Source organism: Glandiceps talaboti, chromosome 4 (assembly GCF_964340395.1).
Source record: "Glandiceps talaboti chromosome 4, keGlaTala1.1, whole genome shotgun sequence".
NCBI classification, from domain to species: domain Eukaryota; kingdom Metazoa; phylum Hemichordata; class Enteropneusta; family Spengelidae; genus Glandiceps; species Glandiceps talaboti.
Window position 1 is genome coordinate 2,599,193 of NC_135552.1, and position 21,888 is coordinate 2,621,080.

Consider the following 21,888-nt stretch of genomic DNA (forward strand, 5'->3'; position numbering starts at 1 on the left):
GTCTAGTCTATAGTCTAGTCTAGTCTGGTATAGTCTAGTCTAGTCTGGTCTAGTCTGGTATAGTATAGTCTAGTCTAGTCTAATCTAGTCTAGTCTAGTCTGGTCTAGTCTAGTCTGGTCTAGTCTAGTCTAGTCAAGTCTGGTATAGTCTAGTCTGGTATAGTCTAGTCTAATATAGTCTAGTCTGGTCTAGTCTAGTCTAGTCTAGTCTGGTCTGGTCTGGTCTAGTTTGGTTTAGTCTAGTCTAGTCTAGTCTGGTCTAGTCTGGTCTAGTCTAGTCTAGTCTGGTCTAGTTTGGTTTAGTCTAGTCTAGTCTAGTCTGGTCTAGTCTGGTCTAGTCTAGTCTAGTCTGGTCTGGTCTGGTCTAGTTTGGTTTAGTCTAGTCTAGTCTAGTCTAGTCTGGTCTAGTCTGGTCTAGTCTAGTCTAGTCTGGTCTGGTCTGGTCTGGTCTAGTTTGGTTTAGTCTAGTCTAGTCTAGTCTAGTCTGGTCTAGTCTGGTCTAGTCTAGTCTAGTCTGGTCTAGTCTGGTCTACATGTAGTCTAGTCTAGTACACATGTACAATGTACATGTATGTGATTTGTGACTTGGCCATGTGGAAGTTTATCTAACTAAAAGTATATTATGTACAATTTTGTATAAAGTAATTTATGAATTGGCCATCTACATCTAGAATGCCAAGTACATGTAGTATAGATCAGAGATGTCAATGGCATACGTAGTATTATACATCACCATATTATTTGGGAACTGGCCATCACCACCCATAACAACAACACTGACTTTACAATGTACAGTAGAATTGACCCACTCACCACCCATAACAACAACACTGACTTTACAATGTACAGTAGAATTGACCCACTCACCACCCATAACAACAACACTGACTTTACAATGTACAGTAGAATTTACCTACTCACCACCCATAACAACAACACTGACTTTACAATTTACAGTAGAATTTACCCAATCACCACCCATAACATCAACACTGACTTTACAATGTACAGTAGAATTTACCCACTCACCACCCATAACAACAACACTGACTTTACAATGTACAGTAGAATTGACCCACTCACCACCCATAACATCAACACTGACTTTACAATGTACAGTAGAATTTACCCACTCACCACCCATAACATCAACACTGACTCTACAATGTACAGAATCACCATACATCAATTTAGCTAGTCATTTATATTCTGCAAAATATTATAGCAAAGAGAAGATGTACATTGTACATGTACCAGTACATTGTATTTGTACCGGGATAATCAAATCTATGAATATTCTTGAATACATGTAGCACACAGAATTTCTTCCCTAAATACATTGTCTGTATGCTTTATTCAATAATACCAGTTTAGTGTGTTACCAAGTCAACTCACAGTAGTGTATTCAGTTATCCTGGATACTGATGTACATTTGTATTTTACAACTCATCCATTGTTCAGTGTTTACCTAGCTCAAGAACAAATCACTTTCAGTGTGTTATTAAGCTAATTGAAATATACATGTATCATTTATTCTGTGGATGAAAAAAGTAGCCATTGTATCATCAACAGTTGATGATTTTAAATATGAAAATACAATCATGCAAAGAGAGATAATGTTGATGTTTTAGTTCCTGTAAATGTGTCATCTCTATCATTGCATTGTATTCAGTGTCATTGTGCTGGTTGAATTCTGACTATTATTTAGCTAGAACATATGTGCATAGAGTACACCAGTCTGAACATGGTTGAATTGTGTACATTTGTGTATGTACAGTGTATTAAAGCAGATGATATTATTACCATGTATATCAGACATAACATTATGCTATACAATTCTTTGTTAGTACTTAATAGACTGCATATAGAAGCTACCAAAGCTTCATTTGTTGAAAGATTTTACCTGGGCTTCCCACTAACAATATATGCACCAGGTACACTTTTTGTATACATGGAACCTTGTACATCCTAACTCTAGGATGTACACGTCCTAGTGCTAGGATGTGGCCACATCCTAGTGCTAGGAAGAATTCTTCTGCTCTTAAGAGCACAGCTATGTACCAACTGTGTGCCTCACAGCCCCATTACAGGGTATGTTTTTCCACAGCCCTAGTACATGGTTGTGAAAAATATACCTGTAATAATAATAATAATAATGTTGGTTTCTTATATAGCGCTTTCCCACTCCGTGCTCAAAGCGCTTTACAATTATTACCCCTGGCTCGGATCAGAATGGCACAACGGCCCTTTAGTCTTCCTCAACTCCCCGGGGAGCATACAATCCATTGCAGCCATTTAAGCGCATAGGATTAAAGCCTTCACATTGCAACCTACATCCTACCAGGTCCCCAGTTATACAGCTGGGTTGACTGAGGCACAGTCGTGGTTCAAATCTTGCCCAAGGACTTTAGCCACTCAGAAACAAACAGCAGGCAGCGACGGGGCTCGAACCTGCAACCTGTAGATTCCAAGCCGGTCACGCTAGCCATTCACCCATCATGACTCCACCTGTAGCATGGATGTGGAATACCACCTCTGTGCCATGACTGTTTTGCACATCCCAGTACCATACATGTAGCTATGTACTGCATACATATGTACATGTACCTAGCACACAGTTGTTTACATACATTTTGTACATGTAACAGCTATGGTGGAATAATACCCTGTAGCAACCCTGTTGTTCATATCTGACTAGCATTGCTCACACCTGTACAGGGGGTCGCACATGTACTCCAAAATCTATGGTTTTCAAAGTCGCTATGTCTATGATTTACTTCTTTTAAGAACAAATACAAAAGTCAGATTTTCCATGGCTACATTGTATGTCAGTATCTAACGCTAAGATTCCCTTCAATCCCTCTCCTTTTATTTCATTTTCTTTTGATTGGCTTCCTTACCAACTGCACAGTGACATGAAGTAGTTAGACACAGCAGTGGCAACAAAAATTGCAACATTAGTGCTGCGTTGCTTTATGTTGATTGCGACAGGGGTACATGTTGTGTATCAAAATAAAAACAATCAACTCTTTGTACTCTGCTGCAAAGAAAAACATACAATTGGACTGTGCATTGTTTTTTTAAAAAAAATATGATCATTCTGAAGATATTTTGTGAAGTTAACTTACTTTTTTATTAGTTAAAACATCATTTTCGAAGTATTTTATGTTTTCTGTTGTTTCATGGCCACACCCTCGGGGGAACTCTGGTAAATTAATCAGGGAACCCAGATAACATTTACTGGCTTACTGGCCTTAAAAAAAACCTGATTATACACACAAAAATAAGGGTAAATGTGGCCAATGTTTTTAACAGTGAATTTAAACCAAAGTATCAAGTATTGCTGCAATTATTTGGACCATTGCTTGTGTAATAAGTAGAGTTGAATTGAAATGAAAACTGCATAAAATTTAGTATTTTGATTTCAGCAAAGAATTGTTGTACATCTACATTTTGTATATAGAAGTAATGGGTAGTACATTTTGTATATAGAAGTAATGGGTAGTACATTTTGTATATAGAAGTAATGGGTAGTACATTTTGTATATAGAAGTAATGGGTAGTACATTTTGTATATAGAAGTAATGGGTAGTACATTTTGTATATAGAAGTAATGGGTAGTACATTTTATATATAGAAGTAATGGGTAGTACATTTTGTATATAGAAGTAATGGGTAGTACATTTTGTATATAGAAGTAATGGGTAGTACATTTTGTATATAGAAGTAATGGGTAGTACATTTTGTATATAGAAGTAATGGGTAGTACATTTTGTATATAGAAGTAATGGGTAGTACATTTTGTATATAGAAGTAATGGGTAGTACATTTTGTATATAGAAGTAATGGGTAGTACATTTTGTATATAGAAGTAATGGGTAGTACATTTTGTATATAGAAGTAATGGGTAGTACATTTTGTATATAGAAGTAATGGGTAGTACATTTTATATATAGAAGTAATGGGTAGTACATTTTGTATATAGAAGTAATGGGTAGTACATTTTGTATATAGAACTTAGAAGTAATGGGTAGTACATTTTGTATATAGAAGTAATGGGTAGTACATTTTGTATATAGAAGTAATGGGTAGTACATTTTGTATATAGAAGTAACGGGTAGTACATTTTGTATATAGAAGTAACGGGTAGTACATTTTGTATATAGAAGTAATGGGTAGTACATTTTGTATATAGAAGTAATGGGTAGTACATTTTGTATATAGAAGTAACGGGTAGTACATTTTGTATATAGAAGTAATGGGTAGTACATTTTGTATATAGAAGTAATGGGTAGTACATTTTGTATATAGAAGTAATGGGTAGTACATTTTGTATATAGAAGTAATGGGTAGTACATTTTGTATATAGAAGTAATGGGTAGTACATTTTGTATATAGAAGTAATGGGTAGTACATTTTGTATATAGAAGTAATGGGTAGTACATTTTATATATAGAAGTAATGGGTAGTACATTTTGTATATAGAAGTAATGGGTAGTACATTTTGTATATAGAAGTAATGGGTAGTACATTTTGTATATAGAAGTAATGGGTAGTACATTTTGTATATAGAAGTAATGGGTAGTACATTTTATATATAGAAGTAATGGGTAGTACATTTTGTATATAGAAGTAACGGGTAGTACATTTTGTATATAGAAGTAATGGGTAGTACATTTTGTATATAGAAGTAATGGGTAGTACATTTTGTATATAGAAGTAATGGGTAGTACATTTTGTATATAGAAGTAATGGGTAGTACATTTTGTATATAGAAGTAATGGGTAGTACATTTTGTATATAGAAGTAATGGGTAGTACATTTTGTATATAGAAGTAATGGGTAGTACATTTTGTATATAGAAGTAATGGGTAGTACATTTTGTATATAGAAGTAATGGATAGTACATTTTGTATATAGAAGTAATGGGTAGTACATTTTGTATATAGAAATAATGGGTAGTACATTTTGTATATAGAAGTAATGGGTAGTACATTTTGTATATAGAAGTAATGGGTAGTACATTTTGTATATAGAAGTAATGGGTAGTACATTTTGTATATAGAAGTAATGGGTAGTACATTTTGTATATAGAAGTAATGGGTAGTACATTTTGTATATAGAAGTAATGGGTAGTATGGTACTAAATGTAAATAGTGTGTAATGAATCCAGGATATGTGACCTTGTCAGGATTAAAATAATGCCATCTCAGTTGGAAAACAGCAATGAGCTGCAGCCTAGTTCAATTATACCACATACTGTTGTTTCACATCATAACACAATTTGTCCTTCAGAAAAAGTATCCAAAATTCACTTTTTGAATAGCTTTTTAAAAAAGTTTTCTCATTTACACGTTTAACCAGCGGCCGTTGATTATTAGTTCGTACAGTCTGAAAGAGTTTCAATATATAATAATTATAGATCATTAGATGGAATGTGTTGACAACTGTTCATCATTTAAACATGCACATTTCACAATTTTGTACAATAAGCAATGCATTAGTTTGTGTATATGTAAGTGTTGGTACATGTATAGATGAAGAAATCAATATTAGAGGTTTTCTTTACAATCTGTGATGTGTGATCTTAAAAATTATCATAATCAAGAGGAAATAGAACCTTGAGAAACATATTATATAAAAGTCTGTACAGTACTCATGTACAAGTGTGTGCTGTTACAGTGTAGATCATAGAAATTATCAAGTTCTACAGAAAAATTGTTGTGAAAAACAAAGTCTTGGCATAGACTCATTAACTGTATTCTTTTGAGATTTTATAGTCAATTAACAGTCAAGAAGGTATATTATTAAGTTTAAAAATAGTGAATTATTTCCCACTAGATGCCAGTAAACTTTCAATTTAAAACTATTTTGATATCCTCCAAGGACAGACTCTTTGTAAATCACAGCTAGTGGTACAGGTTGACAATTATAGAAATTACAAACTAGGAAATGATGACAAATTCATATTCAATACACCTATACATTATATTGTATATAACTGTTCAATTAAAACTAGAGCACTGGAAGTGGAAGTACCCAATTTGGAATGAATTGTATGATGAATTCAAATAGTAAGGTGATGTATAGTATTGAAGTACATGTATATCTCTTCATTATTTATGGGGTCTATGTCAAAAGAACAGGAAACTTTATCCTTTTTTGTAACCTTCATAAAACCAAGAACAGTAACAAATCAATAAGAACTAACCAAGTATAGACTTGTATGTGTACATTTGTATATTATAGCCTTCTTTGCAAGTGCACTGATATTATAATACAGGATTGCAACATAACAAAGAGTGAAGTATATGATCATTGATAACAAGCACACAGACTTCCTCAAATTCTTGTCAAGTTAAAAACTGAAAAGTTTGTCATTGTTGAGCTCAACATTGTTGTCACTTATGAAAACAACACAAATATGGAGTGCAAGCAACAAAGAATCTTTAAGTCTAGACTGTCTAGTGATATAATCAGTGTTATATTTATGTAAATGAGATTGTGTATTTGTCATGTCAATTAGATTAGGGTACAGTGTGTATTTGTCATGTCAATTAGATTAGGGTACAGTGTGTATTTGTCATGTCAATTAGATTAGGGTACAGTGTGTATTTGTCATGTCAATTAGATTAGGGTACAGTGTGTATTTGTCATGTCAATTAGATTAGGGTACAGTGTGTATTTGTCATGTCAATTAGATTAGGGTACAGTGTGTATTTGTCATGTCATCATAGGATTTCCCATAAACCCTTGCAGAAAATGGCCAAACACATGTCAAGTACGGTAGGGCTTCTTTACAAGATTTCAATGCTGAGTTGGTTACATGTACCAAGGTACTCGTTTATCATCCCAAATCATATCTAAGTTGATAGCAGTAATCAATACAAGTATACTAAAAAAAGAAACAAGGCTGACTGAACTTTTCCTCTAATATTAAATCTTGTAAAGACTTCCCCATACATTACATTTTTTGGGAGTTTCCCGGAAACATATACTGATTTTGAAATATGTATATGTGACTGTGTGATATAGTTTATATTTTTTTTCTATTTTTCTATTCATTAGCAGCCCCACACAACACCAATCCTTATTTGTTAAGAAAGCAGCCAGCCAAAAGAATTGCCAATGTTGGAGAGAAAAAGGCAATCCTTGGGTATGCAGAAAGGGAATGGAAAGGTCAAACTGTCAATGCCAGGACCATGAGAAAGGTCAGTGTCATAGGGTCACTGTTAATGTTGTGGTAAGAAAGGCCAGTATTGAAAGGTTAGAGTCAATATTGGGGAAGTAAGAAAGGTCACTGTCAAAATGTCAGTGTTAATGCTGAGGTCAGTGTTAATGATGAGGTCAGTGTTAATTATTATTATTATTATTATTATTATAAAATATCTTTATTCAGGGTAAAACTCAATAAGCGTTACAAACAATGCAGAGCATTGCAGGGTCGGCTTCTTTCCATTGAGTCCCTCATACTTCAAATCAACAACCACACAAAAGTCCACTTACAAATACTAAAACACATTATGATGAGGTCAGTGTTAATGCTGAGGTCAGTGTTAATGCTGAGGTCAGTGTTAATGATGAGGTCAGTGTTAATGATGGGGTCAGTGTTAATGATGAGGTCAGGGTTAATGATGAGGTCAGTGTTAATGATGAGGTCAGTGTTAATGATGAGGTCAGGGTTAATGATGAGGTCAGTGTTAATGATGAGGTCAGTGTTAATGATGAGGTCAGTGTTAATGCTGAGGTCAGTGTTAATGATGAGGTCAGTGTTAATGATGAGGTCAGTGTTAATGATGAAGTCAGTGTTCATGATGGGGTCAGTGTTAATGATGAGGTCAGTGTTAATGATGAGGTCAGTGTTAATAATGAGGTCAGTGTTAATGCTGAGGTCAGTGTTAATGATGAGGTCAGGGTTAATGATGAGGTCAGTGTTAATGATGAGGTCAGTGTTAATGATGGGGTCAGGGTTAATGATGGGGTCAGTGTTAATGATGGGGTCAGTGTTAATGATGAGGTCAGTGTTAATAATGAGGTCAGTGTTAATGCTGAGGTCAGTGTTAATGATGAGGTCAGTGTTAATGATGAGGTCAGTGTTAATGCTGAGGTCAGTGTTAATGATGAGGTCAGGGTTAATGATGAGGTCAGTGTTAATGATGAGATCAGTGTTAATGATGGGGTCAGTGTTAATGATGGGGTCAGTGTTAATGATGAGGTCAGTGTTAATGATGAGGTCAGTGTTAATGCTGAGGTCAGTGTTAATGATGAGGTCAGGGTTAATGATGAGGTCAGTGTTAATGATGAGGTCAGTGTTAATGATGGGGTCAGGGTTAATGATGGGGTCAGTGTTAATGATGGGGTCAGTGTTAATGATGAGGTCAGTGTTAATGATGAGGTCAGTGTTAATAATGAGGTCAGTGTTAATGCTGAGGTCAGTGTTAATGATGAGGTCAGTGTTAATGATGAGGTCAGTGTTAATGCTGAGGTCAGTGTTAATGATGAGGTCAGGGTTAATGATGAGGTCAGTGTTAATGATGAGATCAGTGTTAATGATGGGGTCAGTGTTAATGATGAGGTCAGTGTTAATGATGGGGTTGAGGGAAAGGTCAATATCAATATCACACAAAAACAAACGATTGGTAAGCCAGGTATAACAACTTGTGTTTGGTAACCCCTTTGCTCTCTCAAAAATATGTAGCCTGGAGACAATCTTGATGTAACAATGCCTTTGTATATTATTTGTAATGTATAGAGCTGTAAATGGAGACATTCTTTGGAAATGATTTCTATACCTAAAACCAGATCATGATATAAGTGTTGTAGAAATAACACCATAGAAAGACTTAACAGTAGTTTTATAGACACTGTGAATAACCTACATGCATTGCTCTCAGCTGCCAAAACATGCATATATACAGTGTATATACAATATACCATGTATTTGTATCTTTCTATGAGTATTCAATTTCATTATTTGACTATTTGTGTATGACAGTTATTTCTAACTTTGTCTTTCACTACTGACATATATTTAGTGTTTTTAGGTCCACAAACTCACCAATTACCTGTGAGTTTTTAGGTCCACAAACTTACCAATTCATAGATTATATTTTATTTGTTGAATATTTTGGTGAAACCTTCTTGCATATTACAATAGTATTTTTGTGTGATATGACAATAATATGCTAGCACTGGCAGTCTAATATATTGACAAAACATGGCGTATTTGTACAGTGTTTCCATGCTATGTGCTATATATGGCCTAGATACCAGTATGGCAGTCTACAGTCTTTATTGTCCATAAAAGTTATGAAATAGTGTGCATAGATTCTAAGCTACCAGTAACTTGGTCGGTCAATCTATTCCAATCTCAAATATTTGAGATTAACTATTAAAATGTGTTTAATTTGTGTTGTATTTCAGGGCTATGAGAGAATTCCAGCCTTAGTAAGATGTAGTAATCTACGTAGTATTCGTGGTGATAATTACTGTGCTATCAGAGCAGCTTTGTACCAAGCCTTACTTAATAATAATATGAATATCACCCTAGGAGAGGATCTTAAAGATATCTCTGAGGTGAGTGAACCAAGATTTTGTATTGGATATTTGTAGTGTGTTCCAGATGTGTTACAAGTTTGGTTATGTCTGCTAATTCAAATATACCTTATTCAGAGCAATATTAAATGGCTGTAGAATAAAATACAGGTACTTTTTTTACAACTTTAGTGTGATTAATAAATGCATCATTTAAAAAATGGAGAATAAGGTCATTACATGACATTACTTCTGATGACAATAATTGTTGTCATGTTAGCATTGCCATAGATTTGGCAGCAGCAACTACATGTATGGTAGAGTCTTGGCTTACATTTCATAGTTCATTTTGGCTGAAAGCAGACATCAGCAAATGTTATTGTTATAAAACGTTGATATTTCACGTAAACTTAACAATATACTCTTTGCAACTTTTTCAAAAGAGTGACAAATCAAAAATAGCCAATGGTATATGATATAACATTAATTAAAATAATCTCTTCATATTAATAAATGGTTTTAAAAATAAAATGAAAAGACATTTTATTTGAAATTATATGGTGAGACAGACTGAGAGAGAAAAGATGGAAGTCCTTGATGATAAGAATGGCTGTAGTAATGACTACCATATGAGGTGATACCTCAACACTATCTTATCTATCAATCTATATAGTCTGTGTATTAAAGCCAACCTACTTGTAGCTGTGCCTCACTGTCTGGAAATTCCACAAAAGTGTATGACTCCCATCTCTATTATTAGACATCACTTTGATTGTTTTGGGTTTTGTATGCTGACACTATATGTAATGAATGGTATTTATCCCTAATCAGTTCTTCTTTTCTCACCAAACTCTTACTAGTGAGTGATACATGTACTTATTCTTAAAAGGTCACGCAACTCAACAAAGTCCAAAAATAGATTTTTATAATCAAGAGCAATTAACAAAATGATTCATTAATTTCTCAGTTAAGTTGTTGCTAAATTGTTTTGTAATCTAATTTCATGAATTCCTCTTTCAGACATTTTCAAGGTTATTGCCCATTGCATAGATTTAAATAAATTATGCAAATCAGTACTCCATACATTTCAATTATACTACACAGTATGACTTTGTATATATTTAGATCTTATGCCTGGGAAAATATGTTTGTTTTTCATCACAGACATTTGATATCAATTGCAAGTGGTGCAATATTTCTTCGATTTTTTTTGTCTTTTTTTGTATTCAAAACTCTGAGATTTTGGCTACATAGTTTATTATTTTTGTTATTATTTTCCTTTTATGTTTTGTACCATTAACAACTCCCCAGGATTTTGTTACATGTACTCAAATAAACGATACAAACCAAATGATATTGTCAAGCCAGAGTGTCACTACATGTATGTGGTTTGACATACAGGAGACCATGCAATGATATTGTCCAGCCAGAGTGTTACTATGTGGTTTGACATACTGGAAACCAATGACATTGTCAAGCCAGAGTGTCATGACATTGTCAAGCCAGAGTGTCATGACATTGTCAAGCCAGAGTGTCAAATCTTTAGTTAATCCAAAACCTATATGTTCATGTCATTGTCAGTACATATCAAACTATGGACTAGGTCAATGTATCCAATAACTAAATAATAAAAAGAGGATGTGAAATCCCAAACGTAAACATTAGTTAACAGTAAAAAAGTAGTTTACATTGTATCAACAAAGCAACAAATTGAACATAGTGAGATGATTTGTGATAGAATGTGATAGATGTGAAGCAACATTTATTTTCATTACGGGCCAGAGAGAAGATGTTGAGTAGAACATTCTTAACAATAATAGTATTTCTGGAGAAACAAAATTCATTTCCATAAATGACCAGACAGAAAATGCTGAGTAAGGCTTTTTTGAGAATACTAGCAATAATTTCTACATTCAGTGTTAGTCATTGTAACCTTATATTTCAGTAAGCCATGACTCACAAGGGGAATTTTGTACTATTTAAAGATAATGTATTCCTGAAACTGTCAACTGAAATAATCCCTTGCTTTCTCTGACACTTCAGGTTCCTGACTGGTTTTTGAGCAGTGGTTATGAATGGGTGAAGTCCTGGACATTTGCATGTCGCCTTCGTAATATCATAGATCCATTGGAAACAATGAAAAGATGCCTTGAAGCACTGCAGGAACAGGTAGGGTCATTACAATAGAGATGTGTTAGTCATATCCTACCTTTGGGGCCATCCCTTGTAGAATAATGTCACCTTTGAACCTCTGTGGGATAATATAACCTATGACCTCTGGGGGATAATATAACCTATGATCTCTGGGGGATAATATAACCTATGACCTCTGAGACATTAAAGCTGTAGTGTGATAGAGTTGTTAGTGTTTAAGGTGTTATTATACAAAGAGAAAGGTCCTGTTTTTGAATATTTTATTGTCATTTTGCAAATTATTTTGCAAATTTCAGGTGTCTCTCGTCCACTGTAATAAAATCAATACCTCTATATGTACATTGTTTACATTTGTTCAAAAGTGTTGACAGAGCTTAATACAATTGTAGAAATTAGACTATTAAATATGTGAAATAAGTAGATCACTATAGACAGTGTACAGCAGTAGACATTGTACAGCTAGTCTAGTTCCTATTAGATCACTATAGACAGTGTACAGCAGTAGACATTATACAGCTAGTCTAGTTCCTAGTAGATCACTATAGACAGTGTACAGCAGTAGACATTATACAGCTAATCTAGTTCCTAGTAGATCACTATAGACAGTGTACAGCAGTAGATGTTATATAGCTAGTCTAGTTCAGAGTAGATCACTTTAGACAGTGTACAGCAGTAGACATTATACAGCTAGTCTAGTTCAGAGTAGATCACTATAGATAGTGTACAGCAGTAGACATTACACAGCTAGTCTAGTTCCTAGTAGATCACTATAGACAGTGTACAGCAGTAGACATTATATAGCTAGTCTAGTTCCTAGTAGATCACTATAGACAGTGTACAGCAGTAGACATTATACAGCTAATCTAGTTCCTAGTAGATCACTATAGAGAGTGTACAGCAGTAGACATTATACAGCTAGTCTAGTTCCTAGTAGATCACTATAGACAGTGTACAGCAGTAGACATTATACAGCTAGTCTAGTTCCTAGTACATGTAGATCACTATAGACAGTGTACAGCAGTAGACATAACACTGCTAGTCTAGTTCAGAGTAGATCACTATAGACAGTGTAGAGCAGTAGACATTATACAGCTAGTCTAGTTCCTAGTAGATCACTATAGACAGTGTACAGCAGTAGACATTATACAGCTAGTCTAGTTCAGAGTAGATCACTATAGACAGTGTACAGCAGTAGACATTGAACACATATTGCCTGGCCTATATTTGGGCTATAGCACCCGTTTATTACACCCGAGGGACTGTGAGTTACCAGAATCACATGCTATTTCCCGAGGCCGAGGCTGTAGCCCGAATATAGGCCAGGCAATATGTGTTTTATGATATACCTCATGAAAACTTGCCCTCTTCTCTTGAGGTTGGCAGACAACATCGTTCAAAGCTGCCATTTTGACCTGCTGTGAACTCGCGATGGTCACGTGACCATGTAATAGTTGATGGAACTATTTCCCTTGGGAAATAGTCATTCTATTTTCCTATCACGTGACTGATTCTAGCGAATCATGGCACAGCATTATCACTAGGTATATTATAATATACAGCTAGTCTAGTTCAGAGTAGATCACTATAGACAGTGTAGAGCAGTAGACATTATACAGCTAGTCTAGTTCCTAGTAGATCACTATAGACAGTGTAGAGCAGTAGACATTATACAGCTAGTCTAGTTCCTAGTAGATCACTATAGACAGTGTACAGCAGTAGACATTACACTGCTAGTCTAGTTCCTATTAGATCACTATAGGCAGTGTACAGAAGTAGACATTACCCTGCTACATGTAGTCTAGTTCCTATACGGTATTGTTACCATTTACACCTCCACTCATTTCGTGAGAGACCAGGTTGGCATTCAGACTACTACACTGCCAACAACCTTGTATAGGGATTTACGTGACTGAGTATTTGTACAATTGGAGCTATGTATTATAACCTTGCATAGTGTACATACAGTAACAGGAAAGTGTGACAATGTATATTACTAAGATAAGGTTACCCAATCATGGGTGACGTGAGTGACTACATGTAGATATTTGCTGACAATTCTTTCTCATTGAAGAAAGTAGTGTTTTTTATAAAGGCCCAACACAAATAATTTATTGATATTAGCAAAAGTGAGATATATTTTTAGTTTCTTTGTACTGCCTGTATAGGGACTTACGGCCTCTGGAACTTGTTTTTGAAAAATCTGAGTCCTTTTGTTGTTAACCTGTGTGCAATGTTAAGCCTTGAATGTATGATAACTGTTGGTGGGGATGGGGATGTTAGTGGGGTAAGGTGAGAAAGTATGTATTCCCCAAGCTTTCATTTGGGAATTCCCCAACACAGTTGCCTTTATGTTCAAAAGTAGAGGAAACTGTAAGTGTTATCAGATTTTCCCTACTCTTTGGTGGGTTTTAATCTTTTCCTACTGGGGGTGGGGGTTTTAATCTTTTCCCTACTAGGGGTGGGTTTTTTAATCTTTTCACTACTAGCGGTGGGGGTTTTAATCTTTTCACTACTAGGGGTGGGTTTTTTAATCTTTTCACTACTAGGGGTGGGGGGCTTTAATCTTTTCACTACTAGGGGTGGGGGGCTTTAATCTTTTCACTACTAGGGGTGGGTTTTTTAATCTTTTCACTACTAGGGGTGGGTTTTTTAATCTTTTCACTACTAGGGGTGGGGGTTTTAATCTTTTCACTACTAGGGGTGGGGAATTTGTTTCAACACAAAAAGCTACAAGTTGAGCAAAAACAGGATTAATCTTAGAAAGTCACTCATGGGTTCCAGGCCAGAGAACTTTGCCATGCATGTGGTTCCTGTCAAAGATAATTGCCATAAAGATGTGTACTACAATTGTACAATTTGAATACAACTGATACAAAGTTGAAATAAGTACTTGAATGAAGAATTAAGGAATATATCCATTAGATGCAAACTGTAGATTCATATACTACTAAATTCACATACAATTTTTGAATACTTTTTTTTTATTGAATTCTGTGGAGTTAGCGTGAAGTTTTTCAATAAACTAAACTAAACATTAAATTCTTATACACATACATTGTACATATTGCAAATCTAGGTGTACATGTATATATATGTGAAGCCCATAGAAATAATGTAAGGTGTATATATGTGAAGCCCATAGAAATAATGTAAGGTGTATGTGTGTGAAGCCCATAAAAATAATGTTAGGTGTATATGTGTAAAACCTATAGAAATAATGTAAGGTGTATATATGTGAATCCCATAGAAATAATGTAAGGTGTATATATGTGAATCCCATAGAAATAATGTTAGGTGTATATGTGTAAAACCTATAGAAATAATGTAAGGTGTATGTGAATCCCATAGAAATAATGTTAGGTGTATATGTGTGAAACCCATGGAAATATTGTAAGGTGTATATATGTGAAGCCCATAGAAATAATGTAAGGTGTATATGTGAAACCCATAGAAATAATGTAAGGTGTACATACATGTATGTGAAACCCATAGAAATAATGCAAGGTGTGTATATGTGAAACCCATAGAAAATATGCAATGTGTACATATATGTATGTGAAGCCCATAGAAATAATGTAAGGTGTGTATATGTGAAACCCATAGTGTAAGATGTGTACATTTTTTTGCATATGTGAAGCCCATAGAAATAATGTAAGCAAATGTAGGTGTATATATGTGATGCTCATAGAAATAATGTAAGTCAGAAATAGTGTGAAAATGTTGAAATGTGGTACTACTGTTTGGGTAATATCAATTCCATAAGTTTTATATATATACATGTATATGATACACCCAGATTCCTTATATATACATGTATTTGTGTATTATTTATAAAAGGTGCATATATCACACCACTGTTCACATTAGCTTGAAGTTTAATCTGACTTGACTGTTTTCATCCAAGATTGAAGTCTGTAAGAACACCAACAGCTTTGAAGAGAGAGAACAGAAATTATTGCAAGTATTCAATCATTCAAATGCAGACCTTGATATCCAACTTGTGGAGGCAGTGAAATTGTTAATGTTATATAATGCTATAAGACTGCATGAAGACAACATTACTGGCAAGGAGGTGAGATGTTTATTGGTGAATTTCAAGTGTATCACAGTTATATGTCAGTTTTATTTGTGTTGCAAATGTCATGCCTGATTTCAAAGTATTTCAATTTGTCATTACTGTGTGTGTGCATGCCATTAAACAACTCTAAGATACAAGGCTTAAAAATCTACACTACTATCAATCAGTTTGGATCAATCTAAGTGAAATGTTCAGTGAATATTATTGTTGAAAACTATTGCAAAATCTAGATGTTGTGTTTTGTTGAATTTTAGTTGAGTTGGTTTTCAGCTACATATAGTTTTTGACTACATACATTTACATGTATTTAAGGAAACTAACAGAAAGTCATGTAATTCTACAGTTTTTGTCTCAAAGCTTAAAGCAATTTGTTGTTGATAACCAGATGGTTACTCCTGAAGACACAAATGTTGATATTTAAAAACTGACATTATGACGTCACTTCTAGTCAGCAGCCTGATAGGGTTGAACAGGATGACATATCTTACAGCTGAGGGCTGATTGCACAATATCACACAAACTCAATTTAGCCCCCCCCCCCCCCCCCCCCCCCCCATGAATGTTCACAATTGCAACATCGATACATTTATGTATAATGTCACCATGATGATGAAAATTATAGCAGTCATATCACTTCGATCAGTGCAATGTAAAAAACATAGTAAATACATTAAAATATTACAGAAACCCAGAACTACATATCATATTAGCAGTAAATATCAATAAACTTATCAACATTTCAGTAGTAATTTAAATACAGAACCTGTTATCATTGAAGGTGTCAAAGTTTTCTAAATTTGGTTAGAAGTGCGTATAAAAGAAGCATGTAATTGCAAGAACAGCCTATGGCTCAACAATTTATCAAGATTAAATATAGTCAATAATAATAATAATAATAATTATGAAGTTATCATGTTAACATCCCTTCTATATTGTGATGACCATCATGATACAAATCTAATATCAACTGTAGTAGGCAAAATTTGTCACCTTTTACATGTAAATAAAATGAAATGTCTTGTTAATGAGTACAAGGTTCTTACAATCACTAAATATGTTTTCCTAGCCAACAATACATACAATCTTTATGTAGTACTTGTACTAGTCCTTAGGTGATGAGTATTTCTGACAGAATGTAAACAATTAAAATATTGGGGAATTATATAATCATATATCTACACAAGTAATTGGAAAGACTAATGGTGACTTTGTGACTAATGGTGACTTTGTGTAGTCATGTTGACTTTGTGACTAAATGGTGACTTTGTGTAGTCATGTTTGAAACACTGCAGAATGAATGACAGAGAATGACCATTAATAAAATCATTGTACTGAATCTTTCATTATCAATTTGCCAGGTGCCTGTATTTGTATGGTTACTGTATGCAAGAGACACATCAGAAACTCCCAAGAAGTTTATGTGGAATCACCTGAACACAGTGGGTGACTCTGGAGGCCTTGAACAGGTTGGTTGGTTTCTCTCATTCATTCTTTCCTTGTCAGAGCAATGTCTAATTGAAATTTGATTTCTCTACAAAAAATAGAAAAAAAAGTGTTCATACCTTTTGCTAGCAGAAAAGTAAACAAAGTCATTTTGTAAACAATTGGTTAAAACACAAATGATTACAGGAGTGTACACAATATTGAATCTAATAGTAGGTGGGAGGCAATAGAAAGTGGTTTGAATAATTAAATTTCATCTAGCCACTCAGTATCCATACATATCTGTACTACTTCAAGCAATATGATAATTTACTCTTGATTATTCTTAGTTTTACATAATATTGCAAACTAGTAGATTCCATATGTTACCATAATTTTGATGAGGAACCCAAGTGAAATACTATCATATAATTTTAATCTAGGTAAATTTGAAAAACTCACCATCCAATGTATGATAATTATGTATATATTTGAACAAGTTAATATCTCTTTTATTTGGTGCTGTTTTTTCTATAGATTGAAATGTTCCTACTTGGCCACACTCTTGGTGTAACTCTTCAAGTTGTACGACCCTCACAAGTTGACAGAGTAGACTTCATTACATATTACCCTGATGACCATGTTGGTGACTGGCCTAATATTAGTATGATAGCGGAAGACGACCGACATTACAATATTGCCATGAAGTGATGCGATGTGATGTGATGTAACTAATGCAGCTGTATGATAGCAGAAGACAACACACACTACAATATTGCTATGAAGTAATGTAACAGCTGTACATGTAGTCTACATAATAATATAAAGACAGACATATGTTGAATCATTGAAATGCATGTTAAGGGCGAAACTGTGTGGTTAACTAAGTTTAGTCAAATCAGTGACTGTACTTCAATGTGACTGACAAAAAAAAACTTCACTAAATTTGTCAAATGAATTATGACTCCAGTCATAGTGAATGCATGACACAAAGATATTAGGTATATACTTTATGTGTATTTTGATTTGGAGTTTGTTTGGAAACAAAGTGAGAGATGTGTAATGACAAACAAACAAACAAAAATCATGAAAAGTAGACTAGAAAGACTACCAGTACATGACTGTTAGCCAATATGTATACTGTGTGCTATAATCTAACAGTATCCTTAACAGCATATAACATGTATAATGATCTAAAAAAAAACCCCACAATATATTTTATGTACTATTTATCTAGCATTGCCAGGTCACATGACCAAAGGTTACATAATGACAATATTATATGATATGCTAAGTATATTGATACTTTTTAGAGTTAATAGCCAGGACACCGCATTTATCATTCATCCAGATATATTAGTATAAACAATTACATAGGCATTGTTGTAAGGGATAAGGTAAATACTTTCATATAAATATTGTGTGAAAGGTTTCCAAACTGACCTTAGTAAGGTCGTATATTTTGTGGTGATATTTAGGGCAATAGGAATTCTAAGAATTCAAGGTATTGTAATTGTCAAGTTTTCCCCTCTTTCTGTTCTCTTTTGGTTTCATTCTTTATCTTTGTATTTTGTTGAATTTTTGGAGTAAGAATTTAACACATACCAACTACTAGTAGTAACTACTGTGTTTCTTGACAACATTTTTTGTTGTTGAGTTCATATTCACAGTCCATTGCTGTTATATGCATTGGTATCATGGTGTACTTTGTTGGCATGGTAACCACCACTATTGTCATGGTAACTTACCACCATTGGCAAGACCACAGATAAGTAACATAAATCCAACTCCGGTACAATGTACAGTATTCTCACCTATATAGTTTACTACAACAGAATCTGGTCACTACTGTAGCCAAGACCAACAAATTTAACTCCATCAAAGAATATTACATTTCTCAAGTGTATATTTTCACTAAAATAGAATTTTCTGCCAAAGATGTTTTCAGTGCTGCAGATAATGTTGTTTATAATGTATATGGGAATGTATAATAGCATTTATAGTGTTGTTGTTGTAGTGAAATATGTTATGTGCATTTGCATCCAACTGTGTGTTAAACTTCGAATTATCTTTAACTTTTTCAATTCCCAGTGTAGAATTCACATTGTTCACACCAAATATTAATAATCTCAGAAATAAGGTTTCTTTTATTTTTAGATTGACAATATTCATAGTAATTGTTGAATATTAAGTCAAGGAATGTGGTAATATACTCTTAAATGTAAACATTCAAAGACAATCCTGTCGACTCGCAAGACTTTTGATTTTTGTCAGTGTGACTACTACCATTAGAAACACCAACTACTTTCTTTGTATAATCATGTTTACCCCAACTTGCCACTCATTTCAAAGTCATCTTCAGAAAATGAAAAAAACATGTCGGCATAATAATGATAATAAAGAATATTTATAGGACACACAATCTCTGCAAGCAGAGCTACCTGAAAGACACTGGGTCAAACCTTGAATTTGATAACAATTTTGCTCTCTATAAATCCCCTGACAACCATTTTATCAAGAGTATCCTTCATGTTACTACCACAGAAAGCCAACTATGAGCAGAGGAAGAGAAAGACAAAAACTGAAATTATTGTTGTTGTATGTTGTCAATTACACAGTGCCTTGGTCATATGGATATAATTACCCCTTAATCATTAAACACTGTATGAGGTTGACAGTGTCACCACTTTGAAAAATATTTGTTATCAGAAACACCACTCTACTGTGAGAAATACTTGTTATCACAAACACCACCCTACTGTGAGAAATACTTGTTATCAGAAACACCACCCTACTGTGAGAAATACTTGTTATCAGAAACACCACTCTACTGTGAGAAATACTTGTTATCACAAACACCACCCTACTGGAAGTGTAATTACATCAATGTCTATTTACAGCTTGTATCAACATGTCACAATAGTTTTAGTTTGTGTCCGTGTTAGTTTAGCTGACAATTAAATTGCTGTAGTTGTATGTGAAAACTAAAGAGAGTTCTGATACACTTACATTGGGCTCAGTGATCTGCAGCAGTCTTGCCAAAATGGGCAAACTTACCAGTACATGTATACTTAAATTAATGCTGTGATAGAACATTGTTTTTTTGGGGGGAATAGAAAACAGAACTAGAAATGAAAATTGTTAATAAATGCACGTTCTTGAGTAGAACCTCATTGCAGTATAAACTATATTAATATACTAATGTAGGGCTTAATAATCACAGTGTAATATGTGCCTTAGATATTTCTATACAGAAATGTGTTTGGTAAAAATGGCAATTTTTGTAGCACACTTGTATTTTCATACTTGGTGAACAGTGTTCTTTGAATGATGTGTAACTTCTAAAAAATATACCACTTTTCTATTCTTTGTAACATAGCAGAACTGATATACCATAATTAAAAAGTACTACTGTATGTTTTATGATAAAGTAATTACTATCCATAATATATGAAATGAATATCAAAAATAAGTCAATTTGTCAATGTTAAACTTAGGCCGATGGAAATATTGACATTTTGGTTCATATTTTGATATTAAAAGTGAGCTGTCATGCCATACTTTATGGTACCTTTCCCATTTTCTGTTATTGAGTGGTTGAATGTAAGATTTATTTCAACTTTATATCCATAAAACCACCAAAAGTGTTTGTAACAATAGTGAAAATAGCAAAAACAGGTTGCAAATGCCACACGAATCCAAACGAACAGTTTGCAGTTTGCTTGCCATGATATTGTATTTACTTTCAAGTGTTTGTTTATTTTTATTTTCATTGATCAAAATTGGTACTTAATTACATGTGTTATTATTACCAAGGCAATTTTAATGTCTTAAACACTGTTAGAGAGCATTATACATACACAGTATATTATACAGCTATCTTACTCTATTCAGTGCATGAGTGTGTTGGGCTCAAAGTAATTCAATGAGTTGTATTTCAGTTGATATATAAGTTCCACACAGAGGCTAGACATAGTTCCAACATAAAATGACATAACTTATTTATTGGAAGTCATGATATTTATCAATATGTTGTATAACAGCAGCAATACTCGGCCTGCAATAATTACTGTAATTTTAGGTTGCCATAACATCATGATGTCTATAATCTTGTTAGCATTCTGTGGGTGTCTTTAACTTTCTATCTTTAGCGAATATGTGATCTATATTCAGGGAAGTCCCTCTTGAGAATGAGTATTTTACTTTATTTGAGTATAGCGCCCTCTACCATTGGTGGTTTCCCCATATCGTTTATCTGTACACTGCTAGTCTGCATACAGAGTTCCACTGTGAAAGTTAGCACTGATTTCACCCAGTGTACGTGTAGATAGAAGCTGAGTACGTAGTGTACATCATGTGGATACTTTGTTAGTAACAAATAAAAACATCTTTCTGCAGTCATTATTGTATCATTTGTTCCCAAATAGTGTGTGTGAAAGGCACCGGTATTGATGATGTACCGTGCATACATTCATACATGTATACATACCAGTACGAAAAACAATCACACATATATGCATACACAAATATATACATGCAGGACCACACACATGCACACACACACACGCACGCACGCACGCACGCACGCACGCATGCATGCATGCATGCAAGCATGCACACATGCATGAGCGTGCGTGCACACACACACACAACACACATGCATGGTTGCATACACACATACATACATACATACATACATA

The 21,888-nt window shown here is 34.2% G+C and overlaps 1 protein-coding gene across 1 annotated transcript in view; it reads left to right on the plus strand.

The window, feature by feature from the left end:
- LOC144433663 (uncharacterized) overlaps positions 1-21,589 on the plus strand; it is a 37,843-nt gene extending 16,254 nt beyond the window's left edge. The window contains exons 4-9 of the mRNA XM_078122011.1: positions 7,069-7,211; positions 9,424-9,576; positions 11,578-11,703; positions 15,593-15,760; positions 17,125-17,232; positions 17,726-21,589. Coding sequence (XP_077978137.1) covers positions 7,069-7,211; positions 9,424-9,576; positions 11,578-11,703; positions 15,593-15,760; positions 17,125-17,232; positions 17,726-17,899 — 872 coding nt within the window. The 3' untranslated portion in view covers positions 17,900-21,589. The remainder of the gene's footprint in view (positions 1-7,068; positions 7,212-9,423; positions 9,577-11,577; positions 11,704-15,592; positions 15,761-17,124; positions 17,233-17,725) is intronic.
- The last annotated feature ends 299 nt before the right edge of the window (positions 21,590-21,888 follow it).